General features: G+C 39.0%; 1 protein-coding gene across 1 annotated transcript in view; it reads left to right on the top strand.

Moving 5' to 3' along the window:
• Positions 1-24949, top strand: part of si:dkey-112m2.1 (transmembrane protein 132C) — a 176215-nt gene that overhangs the window by 45935 nt on the left and 105331 nt on the right. The window contains exon 2 of the mRNA XM_042509583.1: positions 9896-10820. Coding sequence (XP_042365517.1) covers positions 9896-10820 — 925 coding nt within the window. The remainder of the gene's footprint in view (positions 1-9895; positions 10821-24949) is intronic.

Genomic DNA, 24949 nt, shown 5'->3' with positions numbered 1-24949 from the left:
TGGTGCGCTTAATGAAACTGGGATCCACTTGATGTTCATTATCACCTTCTTAGCACAGCAGAAGTCTTCTCTTGTAAATGTTTTAACACTTCTTCATGTGTTTCGCACATTTTCACACCCTTTTTCAAAACAACTCAGATCTAATCAAAGGAGCCAAACCTCTATTGGAATAACTGTGTTAAACAAAAGGAAAACATCTAATCACAGCTGTCTGAAATTACTTGCGTAATAAAAAAATTTAAAAAAAAACAAAACAAAAAAAACCTCAATCAGTGCATATTCAGAGGCCATCTCTGTGTTGTTATTTGCAAGTATGGGTCAAAAAATCCAAATGTAATAATGAATCTGCATATATAAAAGTTTTTCTCATTTGCTTGAACATATTCCTTTATTCAGACGCTACACTGTCAAAACAGCTCATACCAAATGAGAGTGAAAAATGAAGCCAATGTTGAATTGCCGAAAATTGCAGTCCCTCTAAAGGCCACTTGAAGCTGGCCCCAAAAAACAAGTCAATAAATAAATATAAACCCCCATGTTATAATGCCCAACTTTAGATAAACTTGTTTACAGCTTGGTACAAAAAATGGTTTTAGTCTCTATAGCTAATTAAGAAAAGTTGTTATTCCACGTTTGGCCACAATGTCAAATTGGCTTTAAAGCCCAATGCTGTTCCTGCAGAGGCTTGCTCATAACAGGAGTCCACAAACCAATGGGTGATGTTATGGTCATTACGTCCATTATTTTTACAGTCTGTGGTTCACACACAGGCCTGAACTGAAAGTTAGTGGCCAATATGGCACCTTTTGTTTGCAAATTGCTGGAACACTCACAAAACTTTAAAAACGTGTAACAATAGCAAACATGTCCACGAAACAACAGAACATGTGATCAAATTAATATATTATTTCAATCATTCCTTATACAGTGGAAAACAAAATAAAAAAATTAAAATATCAATATGAACCAGCTCAGCCTTTGGTAATTTGTGTGTCATGTCTGTGTTTGTGGATACTTTACATAGTTACAGCATGGGAGAGCAAACATATCAGCATGACATATATTCCTTCTTCCAAAGATGAATTTGTCTGTGTTAATCGTTTTGAAAAAAGAGTGTGAAAAATGTGTGAAACCAATGACGAAGTGTTAAAACATTAACAAGAGAAGACTTCTGCTGTGCTAAGAAGGTGATGATGAAGATCAAGTGGTTCACAGTTTCATTAAGAGTGTTTTAGCAGTCGAGAAAAACTGTAATCTGACCACAACTTGTGTTGTTTAATGGAAATATTTGCTTTTGGTGCATGTTTTTAATGTTTTGTGAATGTTGGAACATTTTGCAAACACAATGTGCTATGTATGTGTAAACTGTTTTGGAAATGTGACTTCTAAATAGATTAATGTATTCAAGCTAATGAAAAAAAATTGTAATGGCCTTTTTTAGAAGTTGAGTATTATGATACTACAATGCTTGATTAAATTTGTCAAAACCAGTCTTCAGTCAATACCACAATTAAAATAGTTTGGGGGGATTTTCAATGGCTTAGCTAATTGTCTGGCTGCTCAGAGGTTTTGGAGACATTCAGCCTCCTCTCTCCTTTGTATGCACATAAAACTTTATCAGAAACTGTCTTTAATAAGGTTTTTTAAACTTCTTGACTTTGCCAATGGCATTTTCTCAATCTGAGCAGCAGCTGACATTTATATCCAGCCCTCCAAGAGCCCCAAATACCCTTTTCATTCTATTGTTCTGTGGCTGAAAATGAAAAAGTTACCTCTTATACTGACCGACAGTAGGTCCATTGATGGTGACTTCAAGGTCCCCTAAGCAGTTCCTCTACAGAGCAAGCCCCCACATAGAGCAAATGTTTAACAAAAGAAAATGCCACGTAAAGATCACGTCTTAATGTTTTACCTTGTGGACTTATGAAAATTTTGGAATCTCAAAAGCTTTTTAAATGTCAGTAGTAGAAGACACAAAACAAGATGTGCCTTTCTCTTTAAAACACGCAGTCAGTAAAGTACAAAGCTTTGGCACTTCCTCATACAAAAGTGGGAGCAAAGAAAAACAAAAAAAACAGCATCAGACAGCATGAAAATGGTATGTTATGGTTATTTTTAACATGTGTCCTGGGGTGATTTCCTGCCCCTCTATTTTACTTCTTACATTAACTGCAAATAGCTGCTTAGGTCCATCTGTGTTCTCTTTGTAAGTCCTAGAGGCTATTGAAAAGATGTTACAAAGATGAGTTTTGTATGAAAGCTAAAAAGACTCATTTTTATGAAATTCTGAGGGAATCATTTAAGCATGGAAGACAGAACTTTTCACAGCCAACATTATGTTGTGTTAGATTATGTCCATTTGAGAGCTATGTGGATGTAGAGGATATCCTACATTTCACTGCTGTGTTTTCAGGGTTCTGTTTTCCCTATCTCAATAGTGCATTAAGGAAACCTAAGAAAGACATTCCCCAAGTCCATATTCACTCAGTATGACATGGGCCTTGTAAGGGGACTACAATCATGACTCTCAGAGTGATGACATAGTACGGCCACAGTTCTTAGTCAAAATAAAGTTCCTCTTTCTGTTTGGAGAACAGTTTCCAAGTTAATTGTAGGAATTAAAAAAAACAACTATGATGAGAAAGACTTAATTGAAAAAGTAATAAGTGAGGTTGGGGAAAAACTGGATTTACCACCACGTGGTTCAATGCCCCCTTGCACCAGTCAAATTGCACTTACAGTTTACATTTTTGTCTGTGAGAACATGGATGCTTCTCTCACATCTCCCTCTGCAAGCACATAAAGTTTATACATATGCACAGTTACAAGGGAAGCACCCAAGGTGCTTGAGTTATGGCCAAAATGAGATCACCATGACCTTCAACCACCAGAATCTAATCAGTTCATCCTTAGTTCAAGTGGTTGTTGTGGCAAATTTGAGGAAACTACCTTGAGGGCCATCTTCAGATGTTGCATTTACAGAAATGAGATGGTTGCAAGGTCATACTGATCTTGACCTCTGACCATCAAAATTCAATCAGTTCATTATTGAGACCACTCAAACATTTGTACCAAATTTGAAACCATTCCTTCAAGGCATTCTTGAGATACCACATTCACAAGAATGAGATAGATGAGGTCATCTGAAAACAGCCTCGGCTATTGCTGTCGAGGAGGTGTAAAAAAAAAAAAAAAAAAAAAAAAGAAAACTGGAGAGGGAGTCCAAAACCTTCCCACGCAATCTTACTCATCAATTTTGATCATACATTTTAATCTATTTATGGCTCTTTGTGGCAAGAACACAATGGCAGGGTTGATGTACGTTAACAGAATATTGAACAGGGGAACATAGGACCCAAACAGCAAAGGACCTTGGACTTAGGACTTAGGAAGGAAGGAACTTAGGACCCTGGGAACATAGTACCCTGGAAAAACAGGACCCTGGGAACATAGGATCTTGGAAACATATGGCCTTGAAAACATTGGATCCTGGGAACAAAGGATCCAGGGACAACAAGACCTTGGGAACATGGGACCTTGGGACATAAGACCCTTGGTAAATAGGAGTTTTGGAACATAGGACCCTGGGAATATAGAACCCCAAAAACATAAATATGCTCCTTTTGCAGACTACTTTTAGCTGAACATACTTTTAATTTTGACACTAATGTGGGACTGAATAAACTACAGTGCCCATGTTCATGGTACTGAAGGAACATTGAAGCCACTGTTTATGTGTGACATACTAACATTGGCTATTTCTGAGCTCTGTGGCACAGAGAAATAAGCTATACGAGTCGTTGCTTGTTAGCAGGATGAATTCATTGCTGGCCTGGTCTTTTCACAGGATTTCTTGGCAATACTAAACATGTAGAACATTTGTCTTTTCTCTGACTTTTTCTTTGAGCCTGTCATAGACTGGAACAGAAATGTGAAAAAAAAAAAAAAAGGCACGGACAGTCAGATGCACCAGATTTAGATTTCACATGCCAGCCTTGTCAGTGACCACTCGTGGTCGTGAGAAAAGAGACAGTAAGAGTTGCAATGAACCCTTGTACAGGTGTTTCTAAAGAAGGGGAGAGCAATTTTCTGCCGCGTTTAAGACGGCTCTCTAAGAGACACAAGTCTAATTTTAAACTGAATCCTACAATGAAGGAGGCATGTGGGCCACGCACATCATCTCTTGCTGTGCTGTAATCTTTTGACTTTTTTTTGAACACCTACAAGAAGACAATACAACATCATCACCACCTCCCACTTCCTAACTCCATCTTCTGTTGCTGTTCGTCTTCCCACTTCCCTCGATCACTTCTCTCCTTGTAGATTTCGTATGAGAAAATCTGTTTGATTAATGTATTACTGAAGTCAGGCCAACTTAATATGTTTGATCAGGGACTGGTTGCAGGATTCACACATGGTGGAGGATAAAGATAGGATGAGAAGAGGAGGAGGGAGGCAAGATGAAGGGATTATATTTCTTGGGTGAAGTTCTACTCAGGTCGCCAGGGATGAGAACAGGTGATTATAAGAAACGGTTTGATTCAAAGCCACACATGGCTGACTCGGGGACATGAATGCTTTAATACCATTTTGAGGGTTTATTTTAGAAGTTGGTTGCCGCATGTTTTAGGAATTCTGTGGAAAAGGCTTTAAATGAATTTTAATTTGGAGTCCCATGATGTTGTGGCCCCCCTGGCTCCTGCTACATGAATATAACATCAAGACATTAAATCTTGAATATAACATCTGTCTAATGATGAGGCCAGTCCGGTTCAGCCGCATGTGTGATATGTGATCACACTCCTCGGCCTGCGTCCTGAGGGGTTGGCAGTGCCCGAGATATCCTGTACGAGAGTTTACGGCCAGGATTTACCGTGGGGGTTAAGTTATCTGCACAAATCATCCCCTTTTTCATTTGCAGAAACAGCCCTGCAGACATGATTTACAAGTACAGTAGCCGCAGACATGAACTCCAAGGGCAACCCAGAGCTGCAAATCATGCCGGCTTTACTTCTCTCTTTACGATGTCCTATTGGTGTCATGGAAAGGGACATATTCTAAATCTGAAGTTACAAATTACAACATTTTTCAGCTGTAATGAGGTTTTTAGTTTCATCTGTGTCATAGTAAGTGGAAAGTAGGACAGTGTGTCACTTCCCCCAGTGAAAAAGAGACAGGAAAATCCTCTCACTGCGCTGTTAGCATGATCCAGCACCAACTAACCACCTGCTCTTGACATTGTTCTGTATTTTGTCATTTTAACGGTAAACATCATTCTCTCAGTCACAACTGTGTACCAGCAGACACTCAAAGTGAACGACTTCAGCGGCTATCTTTGCATCTTTTTGTATTTCTTCAAATCATTGATGCAGCAATGTATAAAACTCTGGAGTCTGACTAGTTTGAAGACAATGAAGAATACAAACAAAAAAGCAACTGCTCACAGAAAAGTGCAACTAATTTAAATTTATGATTCATTTTTATTATTTTCATGGCTTTGTTACCCGTATCAGTGTCAGACTTTCGACTATAATGCATATGATTACATAGAATAGAGGTCTGTAATTAGGTTCAGGCTGTTTTTCATTTCGGCAGCCAACACAATTTCCACAGCTGCGGGGAGACACAGGCCATATTTTGAATTTTTTTTTTTGTTTATTTGAGAATAAATTCAACTTATTAAAAAACAAATGCCATGTAGATGATTTTTTTATGCCGCTGATGCTTCCGTCCACATCCTGACCTGTGTAATAAACCGAAATAGACCTAACTGCTCCACTATAGTGAGACATATAGTCTTAACAAATGAAGAAAGATTGAATATTAACTCTACGATCAATTCATGAGGCCCTCCATTAGGCCATGTTACAGTGCCTTATGATAAAAGATATACAAATGAAAGGTAGATAATGAAAATGTCATTTCAACACCAGGAGCCATAGTATGCCTTATTATTGTAAATAGTCTTCTGCATGGCAAAGGAGCAGACACCATATCCCTTTTCATGACTCTTTCCTTATGAGATGTATTGATTATTAGATGCATATATAAGGTCATTTTCATCACTGTGCATAAGCCTTATGGTTATATATTGCCGAATGTTAAGTAAAAGCTTCAAATGGATATTTTGCCTATTTTTATCCAGCTTTGTATCATAACAACATGGGTAGTATGTGTCAATGAACTGTGGCAGTTTCCCTCTGTCTAATTAGTGCCTAGACTCCCCCTCAACAAACACCATTAGATGATGTAAAACGTGTCATCCGGCAGGGTTTTGCTGGCTTTCAGGGCTGTTACATGAACTACAGGCTGGACGTCTGCATTTTTATATTGCCCGCCACCCATGCCGTCACTGCGGACACAAAGAAAGGCAGAACAAGGGACAGACACGCCTCTCTCTTAAACTCAGACCAAACTGTAAACCTGTAAAACTGTAAACGGTAAAACTATAACGTGCTGATCGAATATAAACCAAGATTCAGTTACTACAATGCTTCTGTCTCACCTAAAATGTATTCAGAAACATATTTTAGTGCCCTGTTAAGCTGTAATAGGGAGAGTTGGTGAACAGGAAATGGGCACCATACACAGTGAAAACAGACGCTAAACGAAACTAATCAGCACTGATAATATAGAGACTGACTGCTGAGCTTCACCTCAAATGTTTTTAGAAACATGTTTTAGCTCACTGTTTAACTGTAATATGCAATCGTTTGTGAACAGCCAGCCGCCATTGTGTCAAACAGATGAGGTCACATTACATCGCCCACCAACCGAGTGTTTATTGGTCTGCTGCAGCGCATTCTGGTAGTTGTAAGTTTTCTACCTCATAACCAAAAGCGTATGCCTCAGTCCTTTCTTTGTTTTATTCTCTGATCACGTAGCACCAATTTCACAAGTATTTGCATCTTTCGACTACATAGACATCCTAGTTTTACTAAAGGATCATCTTTCCAGCAGTAAGATAAATCTTTAAAGAGCGAATTATCTTCTGATTATATTTTAGGACCAGATTTCAAGATTTTCTCGTAACCACCAAGGTAAAACAGGGGTTTGAGGAGGTAGGGTTAACTTCCACTAGGTCCTCATATCTCCCTCCTCTGTATCAGAGGCGGAATCGTCCTCTCCTGCCCGATGCTAGGTCTGTCCATCTGGCCAGCCGGTCATTGCTCCACTGCCATGGATCATCACAAATCACTGCCACGCTACGTCTCCAACAGCACAGAGACTTCAGGACAGAAAATCAATGGGCTCCCATGGGATACTCCATCAGTCCAAATATCTGGAGCTTGATGGCGAAGAGGGGAGGATTTGCAGGACGAAGAGAGGGAGGGATGGAAGCAGGTTGTAGGGCCATATTAGGTGAGGTTGGAGTGTGTTGTGGCTGTGAGCAAAAGTGGTAAGAGAGAAAAAGAGATGCTCTGAGAAAACAAATGTTCGGTAAAATATGAGTGCCAAAATAATACCTGAATTTTGTTACCAATACCAAACAGATAAAAAATTTTCATTACCTCTGTACGGAGGTTCAGACCAGTTCAGACTGTGAGGCAAGTCTCCCCAGGGGGAGTGGGAGAGTTGAAGGGGAGGCACACAGGCAGAGACGTGAGAAAAGATAGTGTGTAAGGTGAAAGAGGCAGGTGTTTTCTGGTTTTCTGAAAACTACAGGAAGTTAGTTATTGTGGTTGTACCTCTAATATGGCTTGCTCAACAGCATGGTCTGCAGTTGGAGCAATTAAGGTATTTTCAAACCCTTTTTGCCCAAAATTTGCATCATAACTCAGTCATAACTCAGTCAAATCTTTACACGTGGACATGTCACATTTTTAGGATAACTGAGGATAACTCTGTCATGATATGTCTATCGCAAATAAATGACCATCAGTTTGCTTAGAAATCACTGAAAAAAAATTCTTTTTAACTCAGGAGCTAGCCCTCAGTTTTCTTAGCCTTCTTTCTTCAAAGCAATCCAGGAAGAGTTGCCTGTACATGCATATAGCATTATAGCACTCAAAACTAGTCTTGGTCTCAAGAGCACTTGCCATTGAAAACATTACTAGAACATTACACTTAAAAATTCTCAGAACATTTTTAGAACCGAAAATTGCTAGCTGAGATTACATGGACTTGGCAGAAAGGCACATGCAGGATATGTGCTTTTAATCTCCAGTCCAACTGATTCTGACATTTGCATTCTCACGTGCATACTGTCAGGTTTGCAGTGCATTTGCAAAACGGGTTTTGGTCTCATCTTTATGTACTGTAAATACACAATGTTCTTGGTCATGATTTGGTCTTGGTTTTGGTGGTCTTGACTATAACAGTGCTTCCATGGTTACATTACAAGAACTGCTAAACTGCAAAATATGCCAAATTTATCCATAATATTGTTTTAATACAAAATGTTTGGGAAGCTGAACACTTAAATTAGACCAGGAATCATTTGATCAAAAGATAAGTAAAGAAAAATACCATTTCCCACTTCCACAGCATATGCTATGCACTAATTGTCTTAGTATACAGTTTATGCAGCAGTAACGTTTTGTACTAACAGGAAATTATGCATTATGTGCACACACCAAACATCAATCAAACTACAGCACTGAAATGCCACCGCCAATTAAACTCCACAAAGAGAGGGTGAGATTGTATTCCAGATCTTCCTCTAGCGGTCTCACCACCATCCACAAATTGTTTTAATGTTTTACAACTGGCAGTAGCTCCTACTTTTTCTTTGTGCATAGGAGGACAAAAAATGCATATCAAAAGCTGAAAATGTTTGTGATTCTGTCGCTTTTCCAACGTGATATACTCAAAACCTGGAATCTCTGTCTGGAGCATGGAAATTGGGCACAGTTTTTGACCCTTTGAAACATGGAGCAAAATCACTTTTGCTGTGCTGCTTTCAGACACCTTTCACAAGTATTTAAAACTTTAAACCCTGAGCAAAGTGGTGCGATCGCTTTCAAAAACAATTAAAAATATAGGGGGAAGTGTCTAGGAAAAAAAGGGAGAAAAGCTAGAGAAAAATATTTTCATTGTTAATTATCATAATTACATATTTAAAATTATGTTACAAAATTCAATTGAAGCACTTTTTGCAGCTCATTTTTGTTTCTTTCTTTTTCTTTCTATTTTTTAAAAACTAATTTTCAGGTAATTTTCTTATACTTTTTACTCATTTCTTACTAATTTGTGGATCATTTCTTCTTTTGTTGCTCATTTATTTCTTTGTGTGTTTTTAAAAGAAATCAAGCCAGTTTGCCCTGGTTTTAAAGGGTTAATAATCTGACTAGGCAAATAGAAGATTGGAATGACAGAAGAGGAAATTCAAAGAGGAGGCAGGAGATCAAGTCATAACACAAAAAAAGAAAGGAGAAACTGAGGGAGAGAGAAAGCAGATCGCCATAATGAAAAGAATCGAGAGTTACGGTAGAGAGAACGCGGACAAGACTGATAAGCAGGTGACTCCTAAAGACGCAAGTGTTTTGAATTGAGTACAGCAAATTCTTTTAAACAAGAGCAGCAGCTCATGAAGGTGATATCATATGGAAATTTCTCCAACAACCCATTTAATATTCACTGCTAGAAACCGACTGTAGATATGATTGCCTCAGGTTGCACGCAATGCATGCAAATGTTATGTTAAATGTGAAGTGCTGCCGTCCTGGTCGTGAGTTATTTCCTCCAATTTTTCTCATTGTGCTCTTTGATTTCATGCCTGGCTCAGGTTTTTGTTGACAGGGTTTAGACAATGGATCTTCATCATACAGCTATAAGTACCGTGATGCATGACTAAAAGTGGATTACTGCAGGTGTTTTTAAATCAGTTGTTGAAACAAAGGTTAATGAATAGATAACATCTCCCTCTTTGTCCTTTTCTCTTTCTGTGTTTCAGTGGTGGATTGCAACGTGATCCAGGAGGGCCTGCAGAGGTACGGCCCCTCACCAATCTATCTGCCTGTCAGCTACCGGATCCTCAATGCCGAGTCAGCGTTCTTCCTGCAGGAGGTAAACCAGGACTTAATGAGGAACTCCAGCCTGCAGGCTCGCACCGAGTCCTTCTTCATCCACCAGGCCCGGCAGATGCCCTTTGTCAATGCAAGCTATGGGCCCTTGTCTGTTCAGCAGCCTGTCCCCCTGGAGCTGCTCCAGACCCTGCCAGGGCCGTTTAACACACCCTCCTTCACTACATCATCAGTGCCAACATCAGCATCATCGTCACCTCTCTTTACATTCAACTGGAAGGTCCACACCTATATTATCAGTGAGAGGATTCACCCCAGTTGGCCAAAGGTTCAAGTGTTGTTCTACATTGCAGGGAGAGACTGGGATGATTACACCGCCATTCACAAGCTGCCCTGCGTGCGGATGTTCGCCTTCCACGAGACTCAAGAGGTGCGTGGGACATGCAGGCTAAAAGGGGAGCTGGGCATATGTGTTGCCGAGCTGGAGCCCCTCGCCAGCTGGTTCAGCCTGCCCACCGTCAGGCCGGGTAGGCAGAGAGTCTCTGAGCAGGCCCAGGGCACTCCTGTGGAGCTCTACTACATGGTTCAAACCACGGACAGTGGAGACTGCAGCTCAGAGGATTCAAGAAAGGGCAGCTCCATTCGCCCTGACCAGCAGAGGCCAATGGGCTATTTTGCAGGGCATACACCAATGCAGCGCATTGGGAGCGTCAGGCTGTTTCAGCCGCTGTCGGAGCTGAAACTGGACAATAATTTTGTGGTGATGGCGCCCTCCAAGCCCATCCGACAGAGAGAAACAGTCTCTACATTTCTGGCTCTTTCCACGCTTTCTTCAGTGCCAATTTTCACCCTCAGGTGAGTCAGCCTCCTCCTGGGTGTTTCCTCTGCTGCTCTCCTAATGTTCTCTCATCCTCCAAATTCATTTCAACAGACATCATTGGGCATACAAGCAGTTGAAAAAACTCAGAGGAAGTAGCAGTGATAGAAAAAAACACTCCGCAACCAAAAATCCGACAATGCACGACAACATTTACAGTATTCCCATCTGTCACTTTTGTTTAAAATTGTGCTGAGGCATACAACAGGAGGAAATTCTTAGTCATTGTTTGTCTGAGTCACACTGAAATGAATCATGCAGGGTATAACTAATCTAGTACAGCCTCTTGGTTTCCAAAATACATAGATCACAGTTTGTAGGCAACACAGTTATAGTCCAATGGTGTATTTATTATACTATACTGTTGTGGCTTGGAAACATTACTTATAACAGCTTGTTTCATCAAAATAATCTGCAGTTGGCAAAACTGGGGATTAATCTCTGGCATTAGATGTTAGAAAATGTGTGTATGACAGGCTTTTCAAATGCCACACCAGACTTAAATCCACAGACGGTGTTGTCATGACACTGCTAGTCAACTGTTCAGCATCCGGTAGGTCATTAAGCTTGTTTATTTAGGTCATTTGTCTACTAATCAGAAAAAAATATTGCGAATGAAAAGAAACATTAACGAGATAGTGCCCTAGGGTAATCAATTACCTGGCCTTATTGTGTGAAATAACAATGCAGTCAACACTCTCAGATCCTTTGCCTGCCTTGCTTTTACAGAGTGAAGGCCTTCACACAACACACCACAGGCCTTTTTTTTCTCTTTTCATGCGATTGATGTGCAAGTCAATATATTTTTCAAACTAGTTTTTTGGATTCTTGATACAAAACACGAACATACAAACAAACATAAAAAGCGACAGAATTTTTTTTCCAGAATAAGGTCAATTTTTCTGAGTCTTCAAAGAATGAATGAAGGCATCAACTAATCACAATGCATCTATGAGAATCATAAAGCAACACAGAATCTCTGTAGTCCAAACCAAGATGGCAAACTTAATTACTCCTTTCAATCTTAATGGCAAATGCAGCACATACTACAAATGCTACTCCTTATTCAACATACTACTATTATTTTCATGTATGGCAAAGAAAAGCATGAAACTCTCACATTTAAGAAGCAAGAAGCCACCAAATGTTTGGGTGTTTTTGCTTAAAAAAATCACTAAAGCAATTACTCAGTTATCAAAACAATTGATAAATCATTTTCTGTTGATCGACTGATCAGTTAATCAACTTCTTGTTGCAGCTTCAGTTGAGAACTATAGAATTCTGCTCTTCCATATCTAACAACCTAAATCTTTTCAGATGGATAGCCCAGAAGCCTATTCAAAGGGGGTTTGTGACCTAATGTCTATAATTTAGGGGTCTTGACTCTACAGAGGTTGAGAACCACTGACTTAGACTTAACAACAGCATCAGTAAGACTGCTAGATGCTGATCCGGGTCAATGGAGTCTCAGGAGTCACAAATTTGCCTTGCTGCCTGCAAATATATTCCAATCAAAATCTCTCAACAAACTGGTGCTGCAACTGTCTGAAACTGATATTGCTGCCAGTATGTATTCAAATCACATGAAATACTTGCAGGTGAGTATTTCACATTTTTTTATGTTGTCTATTGGTCATGCACCCGGTGTGTAAAGGCCTTAAATATTAATTTCAGTCTCCAGTCATCTTTTTGAAATAAAGTCATTTCAGTGACGAATAAAAAGCATGCCAAACACACCAAATCTTTGCTCTGAACCAACTCAAAAGCTCTATTTCAAAGTTTTCTGGAAAGTGGAAGCAAAAGCTATTCCAGTAATGTAAGTAAAAGGCTGAAACTGAGCGCAGAGTTAGAAGAAAGTTCATTCATGGAATTCTTTTTTTGCTGCTTACAGTTAAAGGCTCATGTTTACTGTTGGGTATCACCTTTAGAGAATGTGTCTTTCTTTATTTATACCACTATCGTTCTTATACGAAATGATAACCTTCTATAGGAGTACAATCCCTAGAAACCACATGTAACTAGGCTTCTCTTTATAAGAGATTTACTGGCTTCTAGAGATGATTTTTTTTTTGGTTAAATTGCAATGGATAAAGTGTTTTACAGAGCAGTTTTGTTTGTTTATTGTCAGCCTTCCAAGTCATTTTTGGGGAGAAATTAGAGATTTATCTTGGTGCTTAACACCTTCCAAACTGCATCTTTGACAGTCAGCAGGGGATTGTTTTGACGGGATAACACCTTAACTACGCCCTTGTGCTACTTATGAAAATTGTTTTCATGTACTCTCCTTCAAAATTGCCTGTCTGAGGAAAATTTGTATCTGAGGTGATTCCACACGACAACAACAACAACAAAGTAGTTATTGATTCATTGAGCTTTGTCTCATGCAAATTACCATTCAAAGTGACTGTAATTGCTCCATGTTGTGTGATGCAAATTAAGGTGTAAGGAATATGCATTCCACTGGGCTACTTTTATGCCTGCGATCTAAATCATGGCAGATGAAACAGTTAGCAGCCTCAAAGTGGAGCTGTGACAGAAAGCCCTGGCAATTTGTCAACCCTGGGTGAGCAGGAAATCTGCCAAAAAGCCTCATTGCTTTTCCTCTCACTCCAGTGATGATGAACTCCCATGAAGTATTAGCACTCGCAGTGTGTGTTTATCATATTTGTCAGTGTGTGTAAATGGGAACTTTAAAGGCGGTTCCTTTAGTGCGTTTTTGCACCAGTGTTGCACCCCGATCGTTCAGAAGTTAATCTTTTTTATGTTTTCCTTTGGGATGGTGCGGACTTAAAATTCCACCAAAATACCTCATTAGCAACCAAAAGATTAAACCTCAAAGTATTTGAAAATCACAGGCTACTTTACAGTACTTGACTGCCAGCTTACAAAGTCTGTAATTGAACATCCGAACACTGATGAATAATCTTGCGTCAGCTTTGTTGTGCATTGCTTTTATGTTACAGGGTTAGACCTGTGCTGCTATTCAATACTTTCTTCTCTTAGTTGTTGGACTTCCTGATAACGAGAAACTTTACTCGAAAATACCCTTTAGGAACTTGATATCCCCATGATTATTGTGTGAACTCACGCTCTGATCAGTGGAGTTGGGGTCTCGTGAATGTGTGTGTGCATCTGCATTTTGTCTTGGAATGTGTTTGCATGCTGTTGGCCAGTGTTTGCCTATGCGCAGATGTGGGTGTGTTTATGGACAGTTTACTTTACAAGTAGCTCTGGTGAGTTTCTCCCAGCGGCCAAGGCATCATTAACTATTTATGTTCTCTGGAGTTACTCTCCTCTCCTCCCATTCTCTTTTCTCCCCCACTTACCCATCTCCCCCCTCTCCTCCACCACGGTCTAACTAGTGACAAAAGAATATTGAGAATCTCTCTGGACAGCCTTTATTCCTACATGCGCTGCTGTCAGATGAAATCAGGAGATTTTCTTTCCTCCAACTTTTACTCCCTTTACTACTTTCTGCACTTTTTTGATAGGAGTGTAAAACTCTTTTGGACTTTGGGAAAATATTGTGATGTATAATCCTCGTAATTTAGTGTTTACAATAAGATTAATTGACATAGGATTACTTGCATTTGCCTGCACAGAGCACCTTGAATTTTTCACGCTATAGACTTTCTCCAGTACTCTCAGCAGAACATTAAGTCTCAAAATTTGACTGCTTAGCTTCTCCCCAATGGCATAGCCAACCTATCACTGCTGTTTGTCAACACACAAAAAACAATGTCTACTGAATATAAAGCAGATTTCCAAAGGCTAATCATTTTCTCAATAAACCATCAAGATGCATCTTTTTATGTAATGATTTATTTGTCCTCTTTGTTTGCCTGTTTGAGAGTAGGGCAGCAACTAATTATTATTTTTATTGTCAATTACTGTGTAAATTATTTCTCGATTAATTGGTCAGATGTTTGGTCTATAAAAATTCCAGAAAATGTTGAAAAAGAAGTGTTTCCCAAAATGACATCCTCAAATATGTTGTTCAGATACTAAATTTACTGTCATAGAGGATTAAAGAAACCAGAAAATATTTGAAGTTGGAATCATTTAAAAAATACTCAAACCAATTATCCCATAATCAAATGTAATTGTCAGACAAGCAATTAATTGTTGCAGCTCTGTTTGAAAGCACCACATACAATCAGCAGTCTTCCACAGACACATATCTTTACAGTCAGCTGGATTACCCATCCATCCTCTGGGTCAGAGCGGTTAATATAGACCTCAGTCTGATATCGCAGTGTCTAAATCCTGTGCAGAAAGGTCACAAGCTGTCTGAATGCAAAGCAGTAATTTTCATACACAAACCCAAGCAAGCCTAATGGTGGTGAATAACAAATTCGTTGGTCACAGTAGAGCAACTTGATACCAAAACAAGATATTTTGCTGTTGATGTTCTTATGTTGTAGCACCAAAAGTAAGTATCCTGTTAGCTGCCGCATGTTTCCTTAGGAAAGTGGTTCTCAAACTTAAATAAGAGGGATAATAATATTAATACATTTTAATTGCAGGCACCTTTAAAATCACTCAGACACCTTCCAAGATACAATTAAAAACAAGCATCTATGTATCCATAGATTATAGAATAAAACAAAGCAGTAGTATACAATAGTAAGTTTAAAAAAAAATAACAAGACAAAAGTAATTATAAAAACTAGGTATGAAATTATCATTACGAAGTCATCATCAGTGCAAATCTCGATGTGTTTGTCACCATTAGATCAAATGGGATTTAAAGGTGAAAAGCAAATCAACATTGCAAATGTCTTGTGGGAGAGAGTTCCAAAGGCAGGGGCAGAATGGCCAAAGGCTCTACACCCCACGGTAGTCAAGCGAGCAGATGGTGATGTAAGTTGGATTGCAGAAGGGGATCTGAGAGTACAGGAGAGTGTGAAGAAATGAAGGAGTTCAAAAAGCTACAAAAGGGCTAAGTTATGAAGGACCCTAAAGGTGAGAAGCAGAATCTTGAAATCAATATGCTATTTAACAGGAATCCAATAAAGCCTCAGAAGAACAGGAGTGATATGATCTTTGAAAGGATTTCTAGTAATGATACGTGCAGCTGAATTCTGGTCCAATTACAGTTTATGAAGACACTTGAGAGAAAGACCAACAAGGACAGAACTGCAATAGTCATTACGGGATGTCACCAAAGTGTGAATGAGAATGGTGGTGGTGTTTATTGCAAGCGATGGGTGAAGACAATTAAAGATGGAAATACAGCATCCACGCCCAAGAAACATTAATGACGTGTGCTTCAAAAGACATGCACTATCCAGGATCCCACCCAGACTCTCAACTTGAGGAGAAGCTCTTTGGGGTTGTCATCGGTCTGAGAGAAAGGACCTAAAAGGAGTACCTCAGTTTAATCATTGTTAAGTTTGAGTAAGTTGTACCAAGTACCAAGATTTAATATTTAATAAACAGTCTAAAAGGGAAGTGGGCAGAGGAGTGGAGGTAGGCTTGGTGGATAGAGAAGGGTGTCATCTGCATAGCAATGGAACTGAATGCCGAATTTCCTAAAAATATGGCCAAGAGGTAAAAGGCCCAAGACAGAGCTCTGACTTCACCAAAACTTTCAAGAATTTTACTAATTCCATGACTTTTTCCAGGCACTCAAAACAAGATTGTGGAACTGCATGTATTTTCCATGTTTTCTTGGACCGTGGGAACCCTGCAAAAAGCTTTTTAACTGGCAATTTTCTCTCCTACCTTATTGTTTAATTGGCTGTATTTTATCTAATACAAACTAATCTAATTATTTTGAAAGTGATTGCGGGCTTTTAACCCTAGCCACAGGAAAAACACACACATTTGTGCACACATAGAGCCATGAATAGGCACATATACTCACAATGTGGGCACAGAGATATACACACCCTCACACATACATGCATGGCATGCAAGCCCTGAGTCGACTGTAAAGTCATGGTGTGTTTGTCATGCTAAAGTCTCCCAGTGGAATCAGTAATTCCCCGCTGCCCGCCTCATTAGCCATGGAGAGTGGTGTAACAGGTTGGAAAAAAGGGTTCTCCAGCTACTCCTTATTCAACATGCAAATGAAAACACCATTTCCTCCTGAACAAATTAACAGGCTTTTCAAAAGATAAATTGCCCCAGCTGTATTGTAATTTTGACTAAACAATCCAACATATTCTCACAGATCCCCCCAGGGGCAGTGTTGCTGATGAATGCAAATGAATTTCTAATATCTGAGAGTGCGAAGGTAAAAGTATGGGATTGTTCACGCTGTGCCAGCCCAAACAGTCAGAGATTTAGCATGTGAAGGAGGTCAGGTCCAGTGCGGGGGCCTTAAATAAAAAAGTGGACTTTTTCTCAGGCTGGTTCTGAGTTATTTAGACAGAGTACAGTGTTTCGGGTCAGCTGATTCAGATCCAGAAACATAGTTCACATTTACAGGTCGTGTGCTTTGGCTGTTTGTTATTGGCCATTGTTTGCTGAAATATCAGCAGGAGAAAAGGTTGGAGTAAAGATGTTCCCCTCAGTGTATTAGCCTTATCTTGACTTGACTCCTCTGTGAATCAGTTCTTGGTAAAGGTCACCCAAGATAGGTATGTCTCTTTTCCATTTCCATTTCTGTACTTATCTGTACTTTTCCTGGTATTTTATCTGCCACTCTGTCTTGGTTTCTCTCCCCTTCCCTGTGTTGTTTAACCTTTCCTCTCTCTCTGTACACACTCTCTCCTTTTCTGTCATACTCGTGCTTTTCTCGAGCTTGACATGTTTCTCCTCCTTATGCTGAAACATTGGCAAAAAAACTTTTTATATTTAAATATCCAGAAGACTTGCCTTAAATTAAAAGTAAATTCTGTCTCGGTCTACCGTGCCCTTCTTTACCCATCTCCCTCTTTCTGTTTGCTCAGTTAGCCTGCTCACCAGTGTTTACTTTGAAAGCACAGACTTTCCTCATTCACTCATTAATAAGTAATTAGTCATTTGCGGCCTGGGGAGACCGTTCACTATTTAGATACTACTCTCTATTGGGCCTCACTGCCACAAAGCAATCACCAGTTGCCCGCAGCAAGTAATTTGAATCCTTGTATTTTCTACCATAATGATTTTCCATCACGTTTCTCCCCTTGAATTTGTGTCTAAACTGATGAATTTATTGGACATTGGAAACCCAGAATGTATTGCTCTACCACTTTCCTGCTGCCTGTCTTCATTTATTCTTTATTCTTGCTCTGTCCATCTGCCTTTGGAAAAGGCTACATATCCCCGAGGGAATTTTGTCAACCCACTGCCTGGCAGAGGGTCGTAAGAACGGCGCCGTACCATTCAGAGTGACACATGCCTACAAGACTTGAGTATCGACAGGGTCAGAGTTTGGTTCGTTTTTTCTCTCTGGTTGCTTTGAACTTGTGAAAGTCTCGCAGGCTTTTTATAAGGGCAGCAGAGGGAATGAAGGGATCTGGAGTGGGGTCCTCCCAAGAGAGTGGTGCTCCATATCTGCTCTAGTGATGATAGGATTTCTGACTAATAAGTAAATTGCGTGGTAGGTACTGCAGGGCAGTGTATCTACTCCTCTCAGATATTTCAACTTGTTTCAAGATACATCATATGCCATCTGACACAATACAGATAATACAGATAATTTTGTGATGATTTGATCCACAGTGAATCAAAGCCGAATTCAACGCAAATTTTTGGCCAATCTCTCATCCAAATCACAAGAATAAATGCTGGCATTGTACATTTCTGCAAACCATGGATAAATAACTGTTGTCAATTATTATGTAGCAGAAATTTCGAAATTTTAAGTTTCTTTACAATTCAGTAATGCTGTGGTTTACATGTAGTTATGTTAAGGCACAAAAAACACTTGGTAATCAGGAAAAAAAATCATGTTTTGGCTTTAATTACCTGGCTTTGGTGGTACATTCATGGCGATTAATGTGATCCACCATCCCCTCCACCTACCGATGACAAAGTCAGCTCACGTGTATTCAGAACTATTTAGAACCTTAGATATGATATTTACAAAACATACAGATGTAACACATCTGTGGTTTGAAAACATTTTCTACTGTTGATTCTGTTGTTTTGTATATATGTTCTGGCTCTTGTTTTAGCATCGGGATAAGTAGTGCTTAATCTTGACACCCCTAGCAGTATGTAATACTAGTATTATTACTTAATTAAAAGTAGTGTGTTGACGTCTTACATTGCTTGACAAAACTGTGGCTAATTCGGGTCATTTTTAGGCAAAATACCCAGTTTTAGTGCCACAGTCATAACTGGAAACGTCACCACTGTCACTGAAATCGTGCTAAAAAAAAGTAGCCTGTTCTGATGGTGCAAATCGCCTCTGGAAATGCAGCTGATGTCTCTCTAAGAAAGAGACGGTTTTGTTGTTTGTTGGTAAGTGTCACACAGTCCCCCACCCACTCCAACTCCTGATCACAAAGTCAGCTCATACACATGTAATCAGAACTACATTATTTAGAAACATAGATGTGTCGAATGTGTGATTGTAATGTGATGTGCAGAAAGGTATACGTTGCCAATGATTTCTTCTGGTGACTGGGCTGGATCTGTCGTGCCATATTTATGGCTCTTTTGTTGGCTTTTGGGTATGTATTGCTGACTCTTCACAACCCTACCAATAGATAATACTAGTAACATTTCTTTACTTTGGGTTTTATAGTACTCTCAGACTGGGAATAATTGAAAACATGACTGTGATACTGAGGAGATTCATTAGTACTCATAGCTGGTGAAACACAGAAAGGTCAGACACACACTACAGGCTACAGAGTCAGATTTAAAATATTAAGACGTGTAAAGTTCTGCTTTGGAATTAAGACAAGCATTTTCCTCCATATAGAATATTCTCATTTGTTTTAGGAAATGTCTGAATGTTTGCCAACCACAAGGGTTTGTCCAACAATAAACTAGTTACTGCATAGACATGATGTGTATCATCAAACCAATTTCCACCATATGACTGACAGAAAATCAGCTTACAAAGATGACATTTTAGTCATCCAGAAAACAAGTAAAAAACATCATCAATAAACATTTTGCTGATATGTTTAGTAAGAATCAACATTTTGCATTAATACTAATGAACATATTTCTTATTTCTTACATATTTCTATTTGCTGTTGCAAACTAGTAGTATATCGATTTCCAGGAAACATCTTGTTTTGATTAAAATTACTGTATACTTCAAAATTGATGTACTAAATCTTTCAAACTTTTAATGTAAGAATAAATCTGATTCAAATGGAAACCTATTGAAGGTTGCTGAATCTAGAACTTTTGTTCGCTGTCTTTTAGATTTCATAAATCTGCTGCAATCTGAGTCAGCTGCAGATAGATAAAAAAAAACCTTCCTGGCTGAGACAAAAGAAGTATTAGAAAAGGCAAGAAAATGCCCAAAAATCACTCAGAAATGTGTCTCAGATGCAAGAAGCAAGACTAAATAAGTCTTTTCACTTGAGGCACTTCAGGCTACACATAAACCCAGAATAAAATATCAAAAAATTCCAAAGATCTTAAACTTCATTCATATTGGTGCTCAGTATTTTCACAAAGTTTCTACAATACTTTCAGATGCCATAATGCAGTTTATGACTACATTAGATACTTGTGAAAAATGAGATTACATTTAACCAAGATAGAAAAAGGTCTATTTTGTTGCCTAAACTACAGCTGCACATATCGCTATAACTCAAGGAAGCTGTTTCTGATTGCACACAAATCATGATCTTGAAAATAATGAGATGCTCACATTTTACTTTCTATTACAACAGACACACATTTAACTTAGGTTAGGCAAAGGGAAGAAAAGAATCATGTTTGAGCTCTACTGGAAGAACAACTGAACAAATGTCCTGTGACAATACACTGAAAAGAAGTAGAGACAGAAGTTAAATTGGAAGCGTGGTGACATTTTGATTGTCACTACACGAACAAAAGAGCATAGGTTTCATGTCAATATTTGGGGGAGGGGAACACATATGCAAAAGGAGGTCTGGGGTACTCAAGCAGAAAATTTTGATCACAACACTTCATTTTCTGCATCCTGGTGAACATTTATGCATTGTTTTATGGTGGAAATGTCTTTAAAGGGATCGTTCGCTGATTTTTAACCCGCTTTGCATTTTTGTATTGCCCACCACCCATGCTGCTGCCGACACAAAGAGTATAGAAGCAGATCTAGAGACAGACCCCGCTCTTTCTTTCTCAAATTGGACCAAATTCTGGTGAAATTATTACACAAACAACGAACAACTGAATTTCAGTTCAGACTATGTCATTGCACTGCCTATTTCTCACCTAAAATATCCTCAGAATTATATTTTAATGCCCTGTTTAGCTGTAATAGTGAGTTTGGGAACCAGAAGTGGGCACCTTACTGCTTCCTGCACAGTGAAAAAAGACAGAAAAAACTTCCATCAAACAGTAATACACCACACCAATGCATGAACAAAACTTAGCACAAGAGATGTTGAAATAGTAACTCTTTAGCCATGATGCTAGTTTGTGTTTCCAGCCATAATAAAGTGTTCTTCAAACCATTACACATTCAACTAAAGCCGAACAGAAAACCACTGTGAATATCAGTGATGATTGATAAATGAAGACCCTGCTAATGTGCTTTACACTCAAATAACAACAACAAAAAAAGAATGGCTGCTTTTAAACGTGTTCTCAGACTACCATAACACACAGATTGTGGTGTATGCTGCACAGATTAGAAAGCCCTCTGACACAAATGTGCGATTTTGGCCTATAAAAACAAACTTCACTTGACTTGACAACCATTACAACCATTCCGTTCTGAACACAACTTTTGATTGCACATCAATGTTGATGTCTAAAACCCCAAACATTGTGGCTTGCAATGAGAACTTTCTCAGAGGTGTGTTAAAGGAACGCCGCTCTCTGCATTATGGACCCCACTTGACATTAAAACAGAAATCTACTAGGGCACCGACGAAAGAGATTATCATGAGGGATGGTTTTTAAAAAAAAAAATATATATATATATTATTTTTGGAACAGCTGCTGCAAATCCTTTACTTATCATGCTGTTGTTAACATCTCCAGGCAACACTTTGACTCCAACTACTGCAATGCTGTTAACTCCAGCTCCTGCAATCTGAGTTGAAGATGATATATGTAGGGCTGGAGGGGTTGACAAACAGGGTGGGATTAGGTAGTGTAGCAGTCCTGGCAAAGTAAACTCTGCTGGCTTACTGTGGGTTGGTGTCTCTTTCTCTCTCTCTTGCTCTCTCTCTATTTCTCTCCCAGACAATCACAAGCTTGGCCTTCTAATCACTTGTTTATCCTGGATGTTTCTCATAAGGATTTACTTTGATTAGTTTGATCCGGCAGACTTGACAGCTATAACACAAACTCAAAGTCATGCATATTTTAATGTGGACTTGAGGGAAAGAAATAAAGAGGGAGAGAGATGATGAAATGCCGTGGTTGTCACAAATCGGGGGCCCGTTTTAGCAACTGACAGTCAGCCGCCAAGACAGACAAAATGCTCCAACTCATCACAGCCATATACAAAATTGTTTCACCCGCAGATGGGTTATAGAGACGCCTGAAGATTGAAACGCAGTCAAACAAACAATAAATGAAGAGTGAGTGACGACCAAAGGATGCAACCAGCATGATTTTGGTATTAGTTAACTCTAATTTAACTAAACATTTGCTTGCATAATGATGACTTGCCCTGTTTGCACCGTGCCACCGCTTTTGGCTTCATTCAAGAGAATTTCAAATTTGAACCATGTGCTGTTATCTCCTTGGAAACCAGGGGAAGAGAGCTGTTCAGTGACTATTCATTAAAAGTCAGGCGCCATCCTAGATGGCATCAAAAACACTACCCGTTTAAACTACAATTGATGCCTCGCTTTGGCTGAACGAAAAAAAAAATCAAAGGAGCTGTGTCTCTAAATTAGCAAGGATTTGTTTGTGCAGTTGTGCAGCTGGCCCGGTGTTATCTGTGCGAGCCTGTTACCTCTGTGCTTGTTTCTTTTTCTTCTTTCTCCCTCTTGCTCTCTTACAAAAAGTTGGCCAGTGTAATAGCTTCAAGGTATACTATGCATTGTTGCTTACTGTTTATAGATACAACATTCAAATGGTGACCCCTGGCTCACCTGTATAGTCAGAAAAAAATCCCAAAAAATTTAGATTTACGAAAGTATGCTGTTTTCTCATGCAGTCTCTTACTTTCTGCTGTTTCGGACCAGCTGTTTATAGTCATGTAACATTATCCCCACCGTGGAGGTTAAAATGAGGAGACATTACAATGCCATATCATGCAATATCACTGGAGTACAACACATGCACAGTCAAATCTGATCTGCAGTTGCCAAAAGATTCAATAGCTGTTGCACTATCATAGAACATGAAGGGAGCTTAATTTTCGCAGAGGCATCCACAGTCGGCTTTGGGCCACAGTATTTGAGTACAAAAAGATACGGGTGAGAATTGCAATTCTGCAGTTACTGAAAAAGCCTTTAATAAAGAAATGCTTTCTATATGAAAACATTCAATTGTATATCGGCTGCTAAACAATTCAATATACCCAAAATTTCTGGCAGGCCGAGCAGCTTAGGGAGAGATCATCCTGCGAGCACCTGATCAGACACCATCACTTTATTTCTAACCATGGTAAAATCGCTGATGATTCGTATTACTGTTTTTTATTTAATTATTAATTGTAATTATTATTATGCAAATTAGCATCAATGTGTGATTGCCTTGCTTTGAAATACTTAAGGCAAATACTGTCCAACTTTAGCCAGAATTAGCAACAGTCTCCCTGACGGCCATATCATGCCATCTTTAATGTTATTGTAATACATATTTAATATGGTTTTCAAATGTTGACATATAGACTATTAACTATGATATCATTTTAATGTTTATGCAAACAAAAATGTTTGATGCTGATCATATAATTTAAAGTATTTCAGTGCATTTCAGTACTTACTTAGTACTTCTAACATTTTCAGCACGTTTTAACAATATAGTGCTAATCCTGAAAATATGTGATAATTCTGGTCACTATATCGTGATATGATTTTTTTTTTATCACTGATTCTCATGAATCTCAGCTGACAGAGATATAATTATTAATAGTAATAATAATAATAAGAAGAATCTTTTATGCATTAATGTAGTTTTTTTAAATTGTCATTTTCCCTATGTTATCAACTGTGTATTATTTTAGCTCTGTTTTCTGAAGCCATTCAGATTGCGAGACTGTTTATGCAGCTTATGCTCGGCTGACCAAGAGCAACGCCTGTGGCTAAAGAGGTTTAAGGCATATTGATGCCTGAAGGAAAATCCTTCTCAGTTTCTAACAGTGGCAGTATCATTCCTGGTTTTTACACTTTCCTGGTTTTGGAAATTAAAGTTATGTTACAAAATGTTAAAATTCACCTTCTGCCTCTCCAAAAATATTGCTCTTTTATGTGTTCTTCTTTCATTCCCAGATCAGGTTGCCTTCCCTTCATAGACACATGCAGAAATACAGACTTTGAGACAGTGACAACAACAAGAAAATAAAAAAAGAGGCAGTGACAAAGACCTAGAGAGAGCAACAAAGAAAAAACGAACTGACAAGCTGACAGAGTCTCTGGGCTTCTGGGGAGAATCATTAGACTGATATAATATTCAGCATGCAGCTTGGAGCAGTGCCTTTGGCTGAGCTTTAAGCTGTGTAGTGTTGGTCAGTCTGGCTGTGGCTGGTTGGGAGGTCAGCCATTGATCTGCAGATATAAGCTGGTACTTTGGATCCAAGCCTTCATCATCCTGTGGCGCTATCACCACTGTGGGTGGATAAGCCTTGATCTGCTCAGGGGTTTGCATGTGTGTGTGTGTGTGTGTGTGTGTGTGTGTGTGTGTGTGTGTGTGTGAGTTTGTGTGTGTACGCTGGTTGGGAGAAAGATGCAACTGACTGTTCGTATGCCCAAATACGTCTATAGATGCAGCTCTGTTTGTGATGTATGTGATCTGTATGGTTCTTTTTTGTTTGAGTTAGAGACAGAAAAAGTGGACTGAGAGGATTTTAAAAAATGTCAATCAGAAGCCAGCATGT

Source organism: Plectropomus leopardus, chromosome 20, assembly GCF_008729295.1.
Source record: "Plectropomus leopardus isolate mb chromosome 20, YSFRI_Pleo_2.0, whole genome shotgun sequence".
NCBI lineage: Eukaryota > Metazoa > Chordata > Actinopteri > Perciformes > Serranidae > Plectropomus > Plectropomus leopardus.
Note: the sequence above shows the minus strand (reverse complement) of the source record. Positions and strands in the feature narration are given on the sequence as shown.